The 16,975-nt window shown below is 36.6% G+C and overlaps 2 protein-coding genes across 2 annotated transcripts in view; one reads left to right on the forward strand and one right to left on the reverse strand.

Annotated features, from left to right (window-relative positions):
• The window catches only part of LOC128994064 (protein Shroom-like), a 77,136-nt gene extending 68,135 nt beyond the window's left edge, over window positions 1-9,001 (forward strand). Inside the window, exons 11-15 of the mRNA XM_054418291.1 lie at window positions 174-800; window positions 3,126-3,276; window positions 4,402-4,558; window positions 6,093-6,359; window positions 7,028-9,001. Of these exons, the coding sequence (XP_054274266.1) occupies window positions 174-800; window positions 3,126-3,276; window positions 4,402-4,558; window positions 6,093-6,359; window positions 7,028-7,288 (1,463 nt within the window). The 3' untranslated portion in view covers window positions 7,289-9,001. The remainder of the gene's footprint in view (window positions 1-173; window positions 801-3,125; window positions 3,277-4,401; window positions 4,559-6,092; window positions 6,360-7,027) is intronic.
• Window positions 9,002-9,924: 923 nt separating this feature from the next.
• LOC128996035 (uncharacterized) lies at window positions 9,925-16,750 on the reverse strand. Its single transcript, XM_054421158.1, has 4 exons — window positions 16,533-16,750; window positions 14,171-14,537; window positions 12,549-12,673; window positions 9,925-11,538 (listed from the first exon to the last, which is right to left on the reverse strand). Exons 2-4 carry the CDS (start codon window positions 14,371-14,373, stop codon window positions 10,538-10,540), a joined length of 1,329 nt encoding a protein of 442 aa, XP_054277133.1. The 5' UTR covers window positions 14,374-14,537; window positions 16,533-16,750; the 3' UTR covers window positions 9,925-10,537.
• Window positions 16,751-16,975: the final 225 nt, after the last annotated feature.

The following is a 16,975-nucleotide window of genomic DNA, read 5'->3' on the forward strand; positions in this document are numbered from 1 at the left end:
AACTAGGTATTCTGGACTAACGGCTAATACTAATGCTTAGAAGTAGTGTCTTTCACCTTGATTCTTTAAGCAGTATAAGTTTCTGCATGTGAAGCGGTAGTAATTAGAAGACCTAGTTTTTAGAATAACTTGTCTTTGTCAAAAATGTAAAACTGACTTTCAATTTTTTTCAGAACCAATGAAGGAGAAGTCAGCAAGTCAAGATTCCGGGCTCGATGACAAACAGTCGTATTCTGAAGGGAGTAAAAGTCCTAGTCAAGAGAACCTCGCAAGTTCTACAGTCTCATCTTGCGATGACATCGAAATGTCCAAAACGTTGCCGAGAAACTACTCCTTGTCTTTGCTATCTCCTACTAAGCGACCGACAAGGACGCCCAGGACCCAGTCCGACCCGATCAAAGCTACTCCACGCGAAGTCATTGAAGAAGTAACGAAAGTTTGCGAATCGTTAGACGTGGAGGTGAAGTGCGAAAGACTCCAACCGGAACCAGAACCGGAGAATAAATCTGTTAGTGAGTCATCCACGGACGAATCCACAAAGCATAGTGACTCTAGTTCGAGTGTAGTGAGTGTGAGTGAGGCGGAGAGGACAATTGAGGAACCGCTGCGGCTGGTGCAGAGGACGGAGGTGACGCTGAGAGTGAACGCCCCGACAACGGACACAGCTTGTCAGACGGAAACGTTGGCCACTCCTCTACCCACCATCAGACCACAGCTGAATGAGGAGATAGAATGTGACCAGCTGTCTAGGGACTTGGCCAGTCAGCTGAGCCCTTCACACAGGCTACATGGCATCCTGGGTAAGTGGGATCTGATACTACTCTTAGATTAGATTAATACAAGCCAACGGGACAGAGTCCACACTTTTTGGCAAAGATGTGTAAATGAGCGTTGAATAAATGAAAATAACAGCTCTGTTATTTAGACAGGACTATTTATTACAAGCCCAATAAACAATAAGTGGAGTATTTTTTACTGTACCTAATTTGACTTTTTGGACATATGCAGGAGATTTAGTAGTGTCAATGCTATAAAGATAACAGAATAAACGTAATAGGAATAGTGGGAATTGAAATTCAAATACTTAATGCTATATATGTAGATAATTATGCCATAGAAACAAGAGTAGTGTAGAGATCGTTTTTAGGATAATGTGTAGGGAAGGTAGCTTGAGAGTGACAGAAAATATCCCCTCTACTCTGAGAATACTAACGAGATCTAGTGACAATTTTTGAGATGACTGTACAAAATAACAAAAGGGAAGGTGGTGGGAGAAGGTGGCATGTTTTAATGCTCGCCATTCCAAATTATTCGATCCATACAATACTGTTACTATAAGTGACAGGATTATGGGATATATATTGCTTCATACATTTGAGGTCCTGCTATCTGCCAGTTCTATTCGGGGTGTATTTCCCTACCCCATCTCAAGCACACTATATAGAATGCCATTAAGTAATCACAGTTAAAAATTAATGGGTGCATGTTGATGAAGAGAAGAGATTGACAGTTAAAATCATTACAGTTATTTGATGTCTTGGTGTAGTTGTGGTAGAGTGAAACAATCAGAAAGTGGAAGTTGTGTAGGATTTACATATCTAACCTTCTGGTAATATGGTCAACATCCTCTATTAGGTACTGATTTATAAGATGATTTTTAGCTTAGCTTTATGGTTTGGACAGGTATAAATAAGAAAAGGTAGTCATGCTCTGAAAAAGTACCTTTGCTATTTACTGTTATTGCATACTATAATCAAAAACTATTTGTGGTCCATTCATCTATTTTACGAGCTATTTATCTATCTCAAAAGTACTTAGTTACCATCCATAAAAGACAGACACGTAAATACTTAAATCTGAGAATATATACTTTTTCAAGTGAAGGTCGATTTTGATTTTAAACATAAAATATAGTAAAGAAATATACCATTAAGAAACATGACCTTTCCTAAAACCTACATTTCAAACAGGTAGTTCAACAGAATACCCTGATAAAGGTAACATGCTCACATGTTTTCAAATTACCTTTGATTACCAAATAGGTATTGTAGTTGAGTAGGTAAATTATTTGGTCAACATTGGTGCTCCTAGTAAATCTATAGCTTTTAACACAGTAAATTTGCTTGTTCCTATCTCTGAAATATCCATTATATTTGACTAGATACACTTCACTTAGTAAAATTTTCTCTCTATCAAATGGTTAAATGGTATATTCGATGGAGGGAATACTCTTTTAAGTAGATAAAAAGTTGTGTTATGTACAAAACTTGACAGAAAATCGCAACATCCTTGGTAAAAAACTGCCTATTACAGGCACTACATTGCCCATATTCATACCCTTTTAGAATAGCTATGCCCTCAGTATTCAGTTATTAATAGAAACAACTATTTTTATCACTACCCCTTTTGATATTGAGGTTCAGTTAGTTTGGTTAGGCCTACTAGTTGAACTTTAATTTGAGTGATTGTGTTATTCATGACTTTTATAGAAACCCCAGCCATGTGACTGTAATTAACTAAACTTGAAGTGTAAATATCTTGTCAATTTAAAATACAATGCCTACCCACTCTGTTGGAAGAGTAGTGGAATAATTTTAGAAATTATAGTAGTGTGATAGAAAGTGTGAGGTATACAGTAAATCTTTAAGTGGTGACAAAAAACTAAAAATGCCTTTATAAAGTTATTATAACAGACACTTCATCTGTTTCAAATTCTGCCACTGAACCTTAAACTTTTGAAAAGTAAATATTTTTACTAGAAATAGAGGTTACGGTACATAGAAAAACATCACTTTATAATTTCATGCAAAGATTTTATAACCCATCAAAAAATACCCCATTTCACATTTTTGAACTGACAAATTGAATCTTGTATGATTCTTTCATCGATCCAATTCATATTCACCATTTCAGTTTGTTAGTCTTCTTTAAATTACCTTTGTTACAACTGAATCATGAAAATCCCAAATCATATTGATTTTATTGTAATCCTGGAGCTAAAGAGATTTTAGATCAATGAACTTGGTTAACATTTTTCAAAAGTCTCTCGTTTGAGGTTATGACTATTACTCTATTAAAGATTTTCAACAAAAGTCGTACGATAATTTGATTTCTATCTTCCCCAGTTCCGGGCCCAGAAGTGAAGAGGTCCATGGACTATGTCAGTGGCCTGTTCCGGCTAGACATGGCACCGAGATCTCGAGCGTCTGTCGCAAGCACCACCCAAACCACTGTGTCCCTCCCTCCGTCAGACTTTGTCGGCGACAACATCGTCAGGTTAGTTGAACCCTCAACCTTTTTTTTATGTCCATACAAAAGTATTATTAAAACAACAACTTGTGGTTTTTGTTTAGAATCATTTATAAAAAGGGTGATATAGATACTGAATATCCCTGATCTCTTGGAAAAGACCCCAATGATACAGGTTGTTCATGGTTATATTAACAATGGAATTCAAAAACGTATCTACAGTTTTAAGTTTTCAGCAAGCAAATAATCAGCTGATTTATGAAATTTTGATGTTACCTTGTGTGAATTATCCTAGTAATGTAAATAATTAACTTTATGGCGAAATCCCGCTGATCTGACACATTCAATGCATTGGGAGTCCCAGGATTTCATTTCGTGGGGGGGGATGACCACCGGGGGGTCTGGGGTATGTAATTTCCCCCAGAAAAAGGGGGGTCCAGGGAATAATGTGGAATTTAAAGCCTAAAAACGCATTTTTATACGTATTTGAGCTCTAAAATATCCTCAAGCTTAAGTATTTATGTTAGCTAATAAAATATAAAATATTTCGAGGGGGGGGGGAGGATATATCAGGACCGATATAGTTAGATATAGCTGGGACCGCCACTGACTCAACAGTCCATCATTGGTTTATGGAATGCTTTAAACTAAAAAGGTGCAATCAGCAAGTGTTTGGTAGGCTACGTGGGAAATCGTCTGAAGTTGGGCAAACTGAAAAATCACGTTTAAAAAAGGAACTATACACTTGTACTACTGGCCCTTTTGTAGTAATAACAGAAATTTTTGGACAGTGCTCAGTAATGGATCAAATCCAGTAATTTGGCACAGCTGGATTTGCGGGAATCGCATCATAACGTCCCTGAAAGTCCCACAAAATTCCAATATACATAGATTGTGGACACTCCGAATTTTTATTTTAATACTTATGAAATATTATATTTTTGTTCATATTTAACATGTTTTTAATTTTTTATTACAAGCCAATACGATTTCTTTATCACGTTCCAGGCTTTGCTTATTATTTGCAATATGCTTATTAATTGTTAATCATTTTAAGATTAACAACCATTCAATATTAAAATTAAGTATTCTTCATCGTCACTACTAACTAAAAACTTCAACATATAAATTCAACTTCATTTATGTTCACAGTAAGGAGGACGAGACTGTTAAAGAGAAGGAGACAAACGAGAGGTTATCATCGGACTCTGCATATTTTACAACGTCCGAGTGTAAAGCTCGACTCCTGCTCAACTCACAGAACCAACCGACACCTCTGCCAGGCAATACCAACCTGCACCAGAAGAAGGTCAGTGGCCCAGGGCATAGGGGTTGGACTATTTTCTTTATCATGTTTTCTAAAACATGTTGGAAAAGTTAATTTAAATTTAATAAAAAGATTTAAGTAGTTTGATCGTGTTTAATAGAATTTAGTACCAAATTAGAATTTTTATTTATACATATCAATACAGTTACAGGCCTGCTATAAAATTTAAATATATGCAACCCCTACTGTTAATTTCTTACCCTGTTTTTTCTAAAAAAAGCCCTTATATTGATCGGCAGCACCTGTTTTTCCCGTAACAGCGCTAAGTGTTCCAACGGTGGAAAATGTACAACTACACCACTGATGAGCCTCTCACAGAACTGCTGCATTATTAAATCACTTTTCTCCCTTAGTTTTTGATACACAGACGTAACAGTTCACAATAAAGTTCAAGTCCAGAATAGCTCAGTCAACAAGTTTGGTTTATTGGACAGAGGAAACAGTATGGTAAAACCTCACTAACTCGACCTGGTAACTCGACAGTCAACAGCTGACAGAGCGCACGTTTAGCTGGCTTTGTCTTACTATTTTGTTCGACTTTTCAAATTTTAATTGCTGAATATTTAACTTTTCTTTGAAATAGTTATTTGTGCAGCTAGTGAGCAAAGTGAGCAATTGACTCACTCAAGAGAAATACTTACGAGCCGTAGGCGAGTGAGGAATGGTTTCTCGAGTGAGGCAATTGCACTTTGCACTCGAGTTGCACATTATATTTTTCCTACAGTTACCATAAAACAAATAAATTGGTAAAGAAACTTAACGTATTTTTACACAGAAGTGAACTTTTAATATGACATTTAATGATACAACAGTACAGCAGCTGACCAGCTGATTTACAGCCAGTGCTGCCAACGTATTTCGCGCCCATACGACCTTGTATGCATTTTACGCACTCACTATTTCGTGCCCTCACGTTGCAAATCTGGAGTGAGTGAGACAAAGTAAATAGAGTGAGACAATGTTGGGAATGGTTTCTCGAGTGAGGCGATTGCACTTTGCACTCGAGTTGCACATTATATTTTCCCTACTTAAAACAAATAAATTGGTAAAGAAAACGTGCCTTCACGTTGCAAATCTGGAGTGAGACAAAGTAATTAGAGTGAGACAATGTTAACATTGTCTCACTGATGAGCGAATTGGCCACTTTGCTTTCCCAAATCAGTGAGAGAACATGTACATTGTTAGGTAACTGTAGGAAAATAGTTTACTCAATATGAAAGAATACTCATGTAAGAATTAAAATTATATGTAAAATAAAATTAATCTTTTATGTATAATTTTTTTTACCCATTAAAAATTTGAATGTTTTGGATAACTTGACAACCCCTAGGTCAACAAATTGTTGAGTTAGTAAGGTTTACTGTAATTTACATCACCACATTCTATCTGGCTAAATTTAACTACTGCAAGTTCATTTTTATTGCAAATAGGATACAATTTTACAGGGGAGTGGAATGTCTTGATGTATTGTGTGCGTTTCCTTGTCTCAGCATAACAATACACATGTATGTCACAGGAGGAGCTGGTGAACCGACTGTCACGCAAGCTGAGCGTGCTGCGCGCCGAGGCAGTAGCTGTGGAGGAGGAAGGAGAAGTGAATGAGGCGCTCGGCGCAAGTGTGGGTGACAGAGTGTCGGCGCTCGCCAAGCCACAGGAGGCAACAAAGTTCCGTCTTCACATCAAGGAAGTGGGACACATCACGAGTCTCCTGTTGGGACTGTCAGGGCGACTAGCGCGCGCTGAGAACGCCCTTCTCACACTGCCTGACGACCATGTGGACAGGGTACGCCTTTTTTCAAATTTTGAATGTAGATGCGAGATTTTGCTTTCAATACATTGCTGAAATAGTTTTCAATGTGAACTCAAGTAGTTTAAGCAGAACTGGATGCATTATAAACTTATCAATTCATAACATTTTAGTTTTTAGCTTAGTTTTTTTTTAGCTTGGGAATGCATTGGAAAAAGGAATGGATTCACGACTTGCTATCCAAAAAAATATTTCCAAGTAGTTGACTGATTACAAAAAATTATGTTGTGAATTAGTTATGTGCTATCAAGTGAAGGGAACCCTCTTCTTAGGTGAGTTAGTTGTGTGTACATTCCTTCTTTGTCGATGTATACCTCAACTTTTAGTTCTCTGCTACTTGTTCAGAAAAGAAAACTAAAAATTCTCCTTGCTACTTGACTAAGAACACAAAAACGCCATTGTGGCTATAGGAAGTGCTAGTCATGTACCTGTGGCGTAAGTTTTAAAATTATATTGATAACATTTGTTTCTGATTTTGTTTGCTGTTTAAGCTCAGTCGCATAAACACTACAATTTTTGATTCAAAATAATTTATTGGCTATTTTTTAATGAGAAATTTTGATATTAGTTGTGGACTGGAGTGATGTAGTTTTACCATAAATACAAAATCTGTTTTTTTCTGAAATAAATATTGCTGATTACAGAAAACTCTGGAGGGCAAGAGAGACAAACTTCAAACACAACTCGAGGAAGCAAAAGAGCTGAAGCGAAACATCGACAGACGGAGTGATTCAGTGTCGGCGATGCTGTACAAGTATTTGACCGCTGAGGAGTACGCAGACTACGACCACTTCATAAACATGAAGGCAAAACTGCTCATAGACTCCCGGGAAATATCCGACAAAATCCAGCTGGGTGAAGAGCAGTTGGCGGCCCTGCGAGAAACGCTGAACGAGCCGAGGTGAAATGTTGGCAACAATGATCGATCAATGTCGACTAGTCATCATCACAATCAGTGGCTTCGAGTACTTTAACGTTACCTTGCTCATTTATGCATTTCTTCTGACTGTTCTCTAGTATTCACGTTCCGCGAGCTCTGTAAATGTAGTTAACATGAACAATAGTCATCAGTGTGCAATAGAGTTATGTGATAACTGTAAACCTTGTAGCATACTAAATCTGCCATAGGCTGTTAACGACTTACATAGGATATTTAGAACAGCATATTGTCTTCTATACAGATAGTCTTATGAACAGTGTTTGATTGTAAGTTTATTTCACTACTGTTAACTTTCTGTTCTGCTTTTGTGTTGTCTCGAAACGAATGTACTTACACTCAATTTTACTGAGTTTGTCTTTATACAGCATAGAGCGTGATTAATAATCAAAATGTTTATGTTAAGTATATCAAGCTTTTCTGTGAATAGGTACAAAAATGTAGACACCTGTAAATTTACAACAAAAATTAAACTGAAAGAGAGTAAAGAATATATCGTTCCCATGTGAATTCCACTTACTTCTAATAGAATTACATAATTTCCCTTTTATTTTAAATTTATATCTCTTAATGAAAAAAGTTGTAATAAGAAATAGTATTTACAAACACTTCAAGTTAGTGCAAAATAACTTAAGTTTATCCAAATGTGAAATTACAAGTATTGAAAGTCACTTAAAATTTGTAAAAGTCTTTTGGAGGAAAAAGCATTTGGCTTAGGAATACATCAAGGAAGAAGAAATGGATGTACAACTAACTTAAAAGAGTTCCAGGTAATTCAAAGCACAAAAAATAATTCACAACACAATAAAGTTTATATTTCACCTCTGCAAGGGGCTTCTTCACGAGAAAATTAGGAGCGAAATATCAAGTTTATTGTGTTTTGAATATTTTTGTGTACTTTAAACTACCTAGAACTTTTTCTAAGGTAAGTTTGTTGGGCACATTCCTTCTCCCTCAATGTATTACATTTGTATAAAACAGTTCCTTTACTAATATTTACAGACAAGACAAAATAACTGTGTATATTGAATAAAGAACAAGTTAAAAACCAAGTCCAACCCAACTGGAAAGTATAGGTCTAAGATAGAAAATTGAATTGTAACCAAATCATTTACTCGACTAGGCTAGTTGTAACTAGACCGACGTCCCTATCTTCACATGTAGTCAGACGACTTCATGTTGAAAGATGACATAGTAAGGTGAACAGACAAACCTCTTCATATTTGTATATTCACTTGATATCAAATACTTAAAGATGGTTTTGTCTGTGTGATGAAAATATACAAAATTATGGATATAAAAAATTAATTGTACAAATGCAACTACTAGCAAATAATATTTTTATCGCTGCAAAAAATAAGTTTCCCTTCACTGATTAGGTTTCTAATTCTACAATAATTGATTTCTTTACATAAAAACTGTTATTTGTGTCTGATAAATAAAAAAAATACATTAATTTTCTTTTAAGAATCCTCTGATTTTTGTGATTAATTTCAGTGTTTGTTGGATTAATGTGGAAAATAACTAGAGAGGCTTTGGTTATACGAGATTGAATGAATTTCCTCTATTTGTTAGGTTCTATGATTTGTCTGTTGTATGTTTATCTTTATTTGTATACCGATAACTGTGTAATATATTTTGTAAATAAAAAAAGCCCAAGGTGCTCTTTATCTACTGAAAACAGAGTTAGTTATTTGGATCCTTTTAGGTTTTTATTTTTACTTTCTCCCCCTATATGTGGTATACTGAGAAAGTATTGATTTCATCAAAATGTTGAGTTTTGTAAATACATTTTCACCACACTACGAAGTTTATAGCCATTTTACAAACGTTTATTAAAGCTATGTATTGCTGTCTATGCTAGCTGTCATTGTCATTTGGGGACCAAGCAGGTTTTTACATCCCTAGGGAAAAAAATCAGCTACCCGCTTACTTTCTTAAAACATTAATGAATATTAAATACACAATCAGTGTATAACATTGCAATACAATTGTTTTATTGTCACCGCTGCCATAGACAAATAGAATAAATATAGACCGGCAGCAGTGCTGCAGTTAGCATAGTTTCCGGCACCCACCGCTAAGAGTGCCGTGTAGTTACGGAGCACACCGCTGCAGGCGAGGAGCTGTGTGCTACCAGCAGACGCTGGGCCGGAATCTTCCTTTGACAGTCTATATTTATTCTATTTCTATGCCACTGTCTAGCAACTATTTATCACTATTTTGCTGATTCCTCAAATTATTTCTTCACATACCGGTAACCTTAAAGTTGTACTTGTGTTGACTATTAGTATGCATTATTATTGTGGTGAATAGTGGTAATAGGGTATAGTGTGGTGAAAAATAGCGTTTGTACCATGGACTAAAATGGGTTTGTACCTCTCAATCGTTTTAAGTTCTCGACTTTGTCTCTCACTTAAAAACTATCTCAAGCTGGCAAAACCTCATTTTCGGCCATAGGTACGAAATATACTATTACAATTACCTTCAGACAGCTAAAAAATGTGTTCGTTCAGGACATGTTATTGAGCTGTCTGACAGAAATTGCGTAAGTAATTTAGTCTTATATTTTGTCCAAAAGAAATCATGGGCTAAAAACATGGCTTTTTAATCAAACAAGCATTATTTATATTACACTACACATTGTACAAAACAGTACATAAGTAAAAAATAACTATACAATATAATACAAAACTAAAACATAAACCTCTGTTGAACGTTCCTGTTCCACTAGCTTACTTTTGTACAATAGCTGATCTATTAACTGATAATACACCCCTACCGAAGTAGAGGGGACTGTTAAACCACCTAAATTGTCCGATACTTGAGCAATTTTACTAAATTTATATTGAATTCAACATAAATTGTTATCAACAATTGTTACAGTTTTTACACTTAGGTACTCATTTACTATATATTTAGATGTAAGCCCTGATGCGCACAAGAGGGTTGATTGATAGTTGGCAGCGAACATAGGGGTAGCTATAGAAGTGACAATAAAAGAAAAAAAATCAAATCAGCAATTGTTCTCTTACCCTGCAGGCAATAAATATCTGTTAGTCTATGACCGATATGGGTTCTTATTCTAACACCAATCTAACGGAAAGGTGGTTGTAACAGAACACAGGTTAGGGTTATTTACACCCGAATAGACATTAATCTTAACCCCATTAAGCACTAAAAATGCAACCATTTCTGATCCACGGCTCAATCAAGGTTATGTCCATCTTCTCCGCTCTGAATCTGCAACAGGGGTAAGCGAAGGCAGCCTTGCTGTAGAGATTAGCCTCAAGGACTCCTTCTTGGCATCTCCGGTCAATACCTTCAGCTGTACCTGTTCCAATCCTAGGAACAGCCTCCACCCTGTAGCCTTCAGTGTCTGAACTGATGCCTCGTCAACTGCAAGAACAAGGGTCTGGCACTCTTCCTCTCTCTTGCAGCTGACGATCCTCCAGTCATCCACCGACAGGCCACTATTCTGGGTTTTGATCATCCTAATCAAATCCTTTGCCTCTCTCTTTGCTAACCGGTTGTTGGTTCTGAGGAGGACCCTGGTGGTCTTCAGGAGATCCTTGTAATTCCCAACTTTGACCACCACCTCCTCATCACCCCCAACACGTAGCTTGTGGGAGATTGTCTTCAGCCAGTCAACAGTGTCTTCGTTGCTGCAGGTCAAAATCAAAGCTCCACTTTCCAGATATGTTTTCTGAATCTGGAGCTTTGTCCCTTCTTCTACCAGACAGAGCTCACTGACCAACTGTTCCTCTAGAGCCTCTGCCTGTTCCTCTGTGAACCTTACCTGCGGAAATGCTTCAGGAACAGCAGCCATCTTGCGTCCAAAGAGCTTCTTGAAGGTGGGCTTGTTCTCACCTGCATCGACCCTCTTCCCTACTCGGGCAGTTGAGGCAGTAGGAGTGGTCTGGTCCCATCTCGTTCGCTTCACTCGTGGTGTCACTTTCTTAGACAAAGCACTGTCCAAGACAATCCCCCCAGCAATTTTGGGTGTTTCGCTTTGCGCAGATTCAACCTTTACACTTTTAGACTTATTCTTCTTTTTACGAGAAGCGAGATCTTTAGATTTCCGCCATTCTGATTTAGATTTCCATGTCCCCTCCGCTAACTTTCGCTCCTTGACCAGTTTCCTGTACTGGGAACAAGAGAGCTTGAGGTTGCAGTTCAAAATGTTCTCTTCACCCGTCTTGACTTCATCTGTTGCTTCTGTAATACCAACAATTCTAGTGCCAAATAAAAAAATAATTAACGACTAATGTATACAATAGTTAAAAGCACACTGTTTCTAAAGTTCAGTTCTAGTTTCATTTGTACAAATGTTTAATTTATTCTTTAAATGGTTTAATGGTCATCTATAAGTATAAAAGAGGATGTTTGTATATATATATATAAACTCAGACACCGCTGAACCGATTGCCACGAAACTTGGTACATACGTGTAGAATTTCATGGAATAGGTTTATACACCATAAATTTCGTGATCCGTCCAATCGGCTCCGCCCCAGTGGCTCTGGAGTTTCCCATGTTAACCTTATGAGAATGGAATTAATGAATCTTAACAGCTGTTTCAATTAAACAAGTTGGTTCTGTTCTATGATGTTCAATACCATTCAAGTTACAAAGATTACCAACAGGGTGCAGCACTATTATTTCTTTTACATTTATGACAACAGCTAATTTCAATTTGCAACCAAAAGGTGAGTGAGCATAGCGAACGAACTTCAACCTGGAGGCGAGTTAGCGTAGTGAACGAGCTAACCTGAAGGCAAGTGAGCAATGCGAACGAGATCATCTTGAAAATTAAGAAGTTAAACGAGGCAAAGCCCGCGGGTTACAGCTAGTATTATATAATTTTATTTACTATGGAACTAACCATTTTTAGTCCCAAATTTAAATATTTACTCCCCATCCCCCCCCCCCCCAAAAACCGTGCATAATGATGGGGCTCGCCCAACTATTAAGCATGGATCTTAAGCTACAATCATGCTTTAAGAATCCAAAAATATAATTAAGCAACAACTAATTGAACCAGTAAGTAGCCTAATTGATTATTTTAGAAAATTGGGTTGTATTGATGATACAGGAATATTAAAAGGACTTTTTTCATGACACAGAAGTGTCATGTCATCACAAAAAGCAATCTTCAAAAAAAGAATAGCTGTATGATTTTATACATTAGGGGCCTATAATGTTGTTTTTATCTTAATTATTATTACCTGATCGATTCTCATAATCTTGGTTTGAGAAAGGGTGGTGAATGTACCCAGGATGTGAACTCAGCAGATGTTCAACCACGGGGATGGATAGAGCAGCCACAATACGATCTGTCTTGGGGTCACAGCTAACAACAAAATTCACAGTTTTGTGAGTTCAGATTCACCACATGGATTAGGCCTACCAATTTCGTGCTAATAATATAAGCACGAAAAATATTCGGCTAAATATAGCTATTCGGGTGTAAATAACCCTAACCTGTGTTCTGTTACAACCACCTTTCCGTTAGATTGGTGTTAGAATAAGAACCCATATCGGTTGATATGGGGCTCGTGGTAGGCTGATTTATCTGAAACTAGTTGAATCACAGTTTCAACTGAAAGCTATTCAGTAATATTACATCATTCCCTTATTATTGGATGTCATTTTATTACACCTTTCACATTTCAAAGTTGCATCAAAATACATCTAAAACTCCAACTTTGCCACACCAGCTAAGCCACAAATTGGTTAGGTTGATATGGATTGTACAATGTACATGTAAGGAATTCAAACATGTGCATGTAAAGGGTGCGCCAAAATAACCTGACGGTTTTTAATACTATATAACTCAAGAACAAACTACAATTTCATGTATTAAATAACGTTATATTGTACACACTACTATGCCATTTTCATTTATGAAAAATTATATCACTCAGTTTATATCGCCTTCTGCTAAACACAGGCATCCCATTTTTTTGTATATTTGCAGTCACCTTCGCTTGATGAATAGAAGCAATCTCTTTCCTGATACACTGCTTGAGTTCAGGGATGGTTTGAAATGTCGAAACAAACATTTTGCTTTTTAAGTATCCCCACAGCCAACAGTCACACCAAATTAAGTCTGGGGATCGAGCTGACTACAGCACATCACCAAACCAAGAGATCACTTTACCGGCAAAGAGTTCACGCAAAAATGACATTGAATAATTGGCTGTATGACAAGTTGCGCCGTCCTGTTGAAACCACGTGTTAGTCATGTCTATCTCTCATAACATCCGCAGTTGTGGAACCAAAAACCCCCTCAGTATTTCCAAATAGCGTTCCGAGTTCACAGTGACAGGGGGGGTGTTCCCACTTTCGTCCTCAAAAACATATGGTCCGATGACTCCAAACAGTGCCACACCACACTGCACCACACTAGACAGTAACTTTCTTTTGACGACGTGATGTTTTACCAAACATAACCTAAAAATGGCATAACATAAGCAATCGTTCACTACAACAATGAGGGCTCTAGCTAGTATAACAGCTGACTTATTACAAAACAGAAACCGTCAGGTTTTTTTGACGCACCCTTTAGAAAGACCTCAATGCTACTATAAACAGTGCAACACCTTAGCTGACTGAGCTACCATGCTACTGTCAGCCGAACGCAGCAATTGCCACAACAGTATAAGCATACTAGCGCATACTAATCTGCGAGGATGGATAAAAAAGGAAGGTGATTGCTAATCCTTTTAATACCTGGTTGGATAAGTTGGTAATGTTCTGTAATCAACTAAATAGGCCTACAGTATAATTTATCATAAAAAGTACAATGAAAACATTTAAACAAGGAGAATAATTAATAAAGACTTACTCCATACGGTACAACCCCTTATTGAAAAAAGCATCTGTGAGTTGAACCAGACGAATCTCAGGGTATTTGGTTTTGTTTAGCACCATGAAGAGTTGGCATAGATTCCAATAATCAGGCGGATAACGGGATTGATAATTATTAACATCCCAATCCCAATCATATACATGTGGTATCTCTGTTGACATATTCACACTCATTTCCATTTCATAAGTTTTGTAATCACCCTCTGCCTAAATCACCATGTAACACATCGCCTAATGTTAAAAGTGGGATACAGTATCCCTGATACTTTTGGTCCTGTCAACAGTATTTTGCACACTGAATGCAGAAATGTCATTAGTTTTTGTCGGAAACCGCCTTCTGTGTCCTAAAACAGAAATATTAAAGTTTACTAATCCATGCAAAATATCTAGGCTAGCTAAGTTGGTTTTGATGGGGATTTGGAGGAAATAAAGATTAGTTGGGTAAAAGAGAGGAAGTATGTATCATGATGGTTCTAACATAGGCTATGTTTTAAATTGTTAATTTTTTTTTTTTTTTATTTACCTATGTTTACAATTTGTCAATTTGTAATAAAGTTTAATCTCGTAGCAAGAAGTATTGTTTTACTATAGGCCTACATTTAAAAGCCTAACCATAGACTTTTTTCCTTGTTAAAGCATTAGCAATTTTATTGTTTTTTGTTGTATGTGTTTTTTTTTTATAAAAAAATTGCTCTGTCATTGTTGTAAGCTTATATTCCATGATTATTTATTGTATTTGTGTAGGCTACTTATTGTTATAAACAGTGAAAAGACACTAGCGTCTCAGCGTCTCAAAAACCGATGAGAACCTCATCTGCTAAAGAGTGGGGGGCGTGACGTTACTCTCTTGAGGGAACACCATTACCGCAACGATACAAAGTGAACGGATGTTCGTGGTGTAGTGGATAGAATACTCGGCTGATGTCCATGATGTAACCAGATCGAATCCCACTGGCGACATTTAACTTTTTGTCAAAGATTTTGCTTAGAATGTGATTACTTCTTAACTATAATTTATTTGAATGTGAGGCATTGATAATTTAATTTTGTGAACAGAACTATTTTTTTTTATTAGTAAACCTCATTCAATTTTTATCTTAGCCTATAGGCCTATATTTTTGATATTATCAGCAAGTTTGGTTGGTTGAGTTAGGTCATGACAGTTTAAATTTAATTAAAAAATTTTAAATTTTGTCTTAAATCAAGGTGAGGGGCTCTCCCACAATCCCCCACACCTTCGCAGAAGAGATTCTCATCGGTTTTTGACCAGGACCCTGAGGCGCTAAAAGTGTGAATAGACTCTGCCAATAGCTTAACAACATTGTAAAATTACATGTAACCTACCTAAAGGTTTCCTCAAAAGAAAAAAAAAGAAAAAAAGGTTGTGGGTGCACAAGAGGATGTGAAATATTTAGCATGATGATGCATGAAATAAAGATTTATAAAATTAAGTGGCATTGAACTAAGTTAACCAACACCACTAAGGGAGTTGTATGTTTTGTCTATGGCCCAAATTAAGTTCTGATATTGTTAGGTCAAAATCTTGTCTAGAAGAAAAAAAACATGCAAAACCAAATTCTTCAGTGTTAACTTAAACCCTTTTGATGATAATGCTCCGAGTTAGGTTGGATTTATTTTGACGTTGGGTGTTAATTCGAACAAGGGCATAAGTTAAGTCTTTTCCCATGATTTAAGCTTATGATTCAAGAGCAATAACAGGCACATAGAAAAGGCAAGCTCAAATAGAACGAGAGGCCTTGACTTGCACTTAGGTAGGCGGAAGGCTCCAGAACTGAAAAGAATATCATCATTATATTATGATGATATTAATTCATCTCCTTAAAAACCTCAGGTTTGGATCATCGCATCAGTGGGTTATAGCGACCACTGCGAGTCTATATTCATGGGACTAAGCTTAGGCCTATTAATCTTCTCCATTTACAGCCAGTAACTTATGTCCTGTTTAGTCTCTAAGTTAGTGTTAAATGTGAGGAATAACCTGCAGCTCGATCAACAAAACAAGGAAATCCCACCACTCCCATAGCCTTCGTAATAGAACCAGCTCCTACTTTAACCTATATCCAGAACATAACATAACTTAATATCCAACAAATAACATCAAATGGTTGTAGCCTAGGCCTATATCCTATTCTTAACAGAACTAAGTTACCGGTAGCTAAGTAGGCCTTACTATAAATCCTTTTAAAAAACAGATTTTTGTCATGTGACCAAAAAAACATTGGCTAGACCATTTAATGTTTATTATTATTTAAATTTGAGGTTAAATTATTGAACCTCGACGTTCAAGACCTAGGACTAGAAAACTTAGGCCTACTTACCTCAGAGCTTAGATAAAGAATTCCATGACTTGACATTGTTCAATATTCAAGCAGATGTAAATTAATCCTTGGGTACAGTTTCTTTCCTTTAATTAATTGTTTGCAAGTGCCATAAAGTTAGTAAAACAGAGAAAAGCGAAAAGCCAATAGGGATAGGCCTATTCTTCAAAAGCTTCTGTGTTAAAGTCATCCATTCCCGTCACTGGTACATAGGTGATTTAAAGTTTCCCAACCAGTTTTCTCAGTGTCCATAATCTATTCAAATTTCAAAGAGTTAATAAATCACTCAACTGAATCATTAACAAGTTTATGGATATAACTCAGTGTAAAAATATAATATAAAACACGACAAACATTATAGGTTAGGTAGGAGGCTAGGAGCACAGAAAAAACATACTCATACTGACTGGATACTTTCTGTGCTAGGAGGGATAGATTGACAT

Source organism: Macrosteles quadrilineatus, unplaced genomic scaffold, assembly GCF_028750875.1.
Source record: "Macrosteles quadrilineatus isolate MER2022 unplaced genomic scaffold, UCM_ALF_1.0 Scaffold_5__1_contigs__length_97177068, whole genome shotgun sequence".
Classification (NCBI taxonomy): Eukaryota; Metazoa; Arthropoda; class Insecta; order Hemiptera; family Cicadellidae; genus Macrosteles; species Macrosteles quadrilineatus.

Coding starts and splice junctions, on each gene's coding strand:
- LOC128996035 (XM_054421158.1), bottom strand. CDS start 14,373: ATGGAAATGAGTGTGAATATGTCAACAGAGATACCACATGTATATGAT. Junction 12,674..14,170: donor AAGGGGTTGTACCGTATGGA/GTAAGTCTTTAT, acceptor TTTTGTTGTTAG/CTGTGACCCCAAGACAGATC. Junction 11,539..12,548: donor AGATTATGAGAATCGATCAG/GTAATAATAATT, acceptor TTGGTATTACAG/AAGCAACAGATGAAGTCAAG.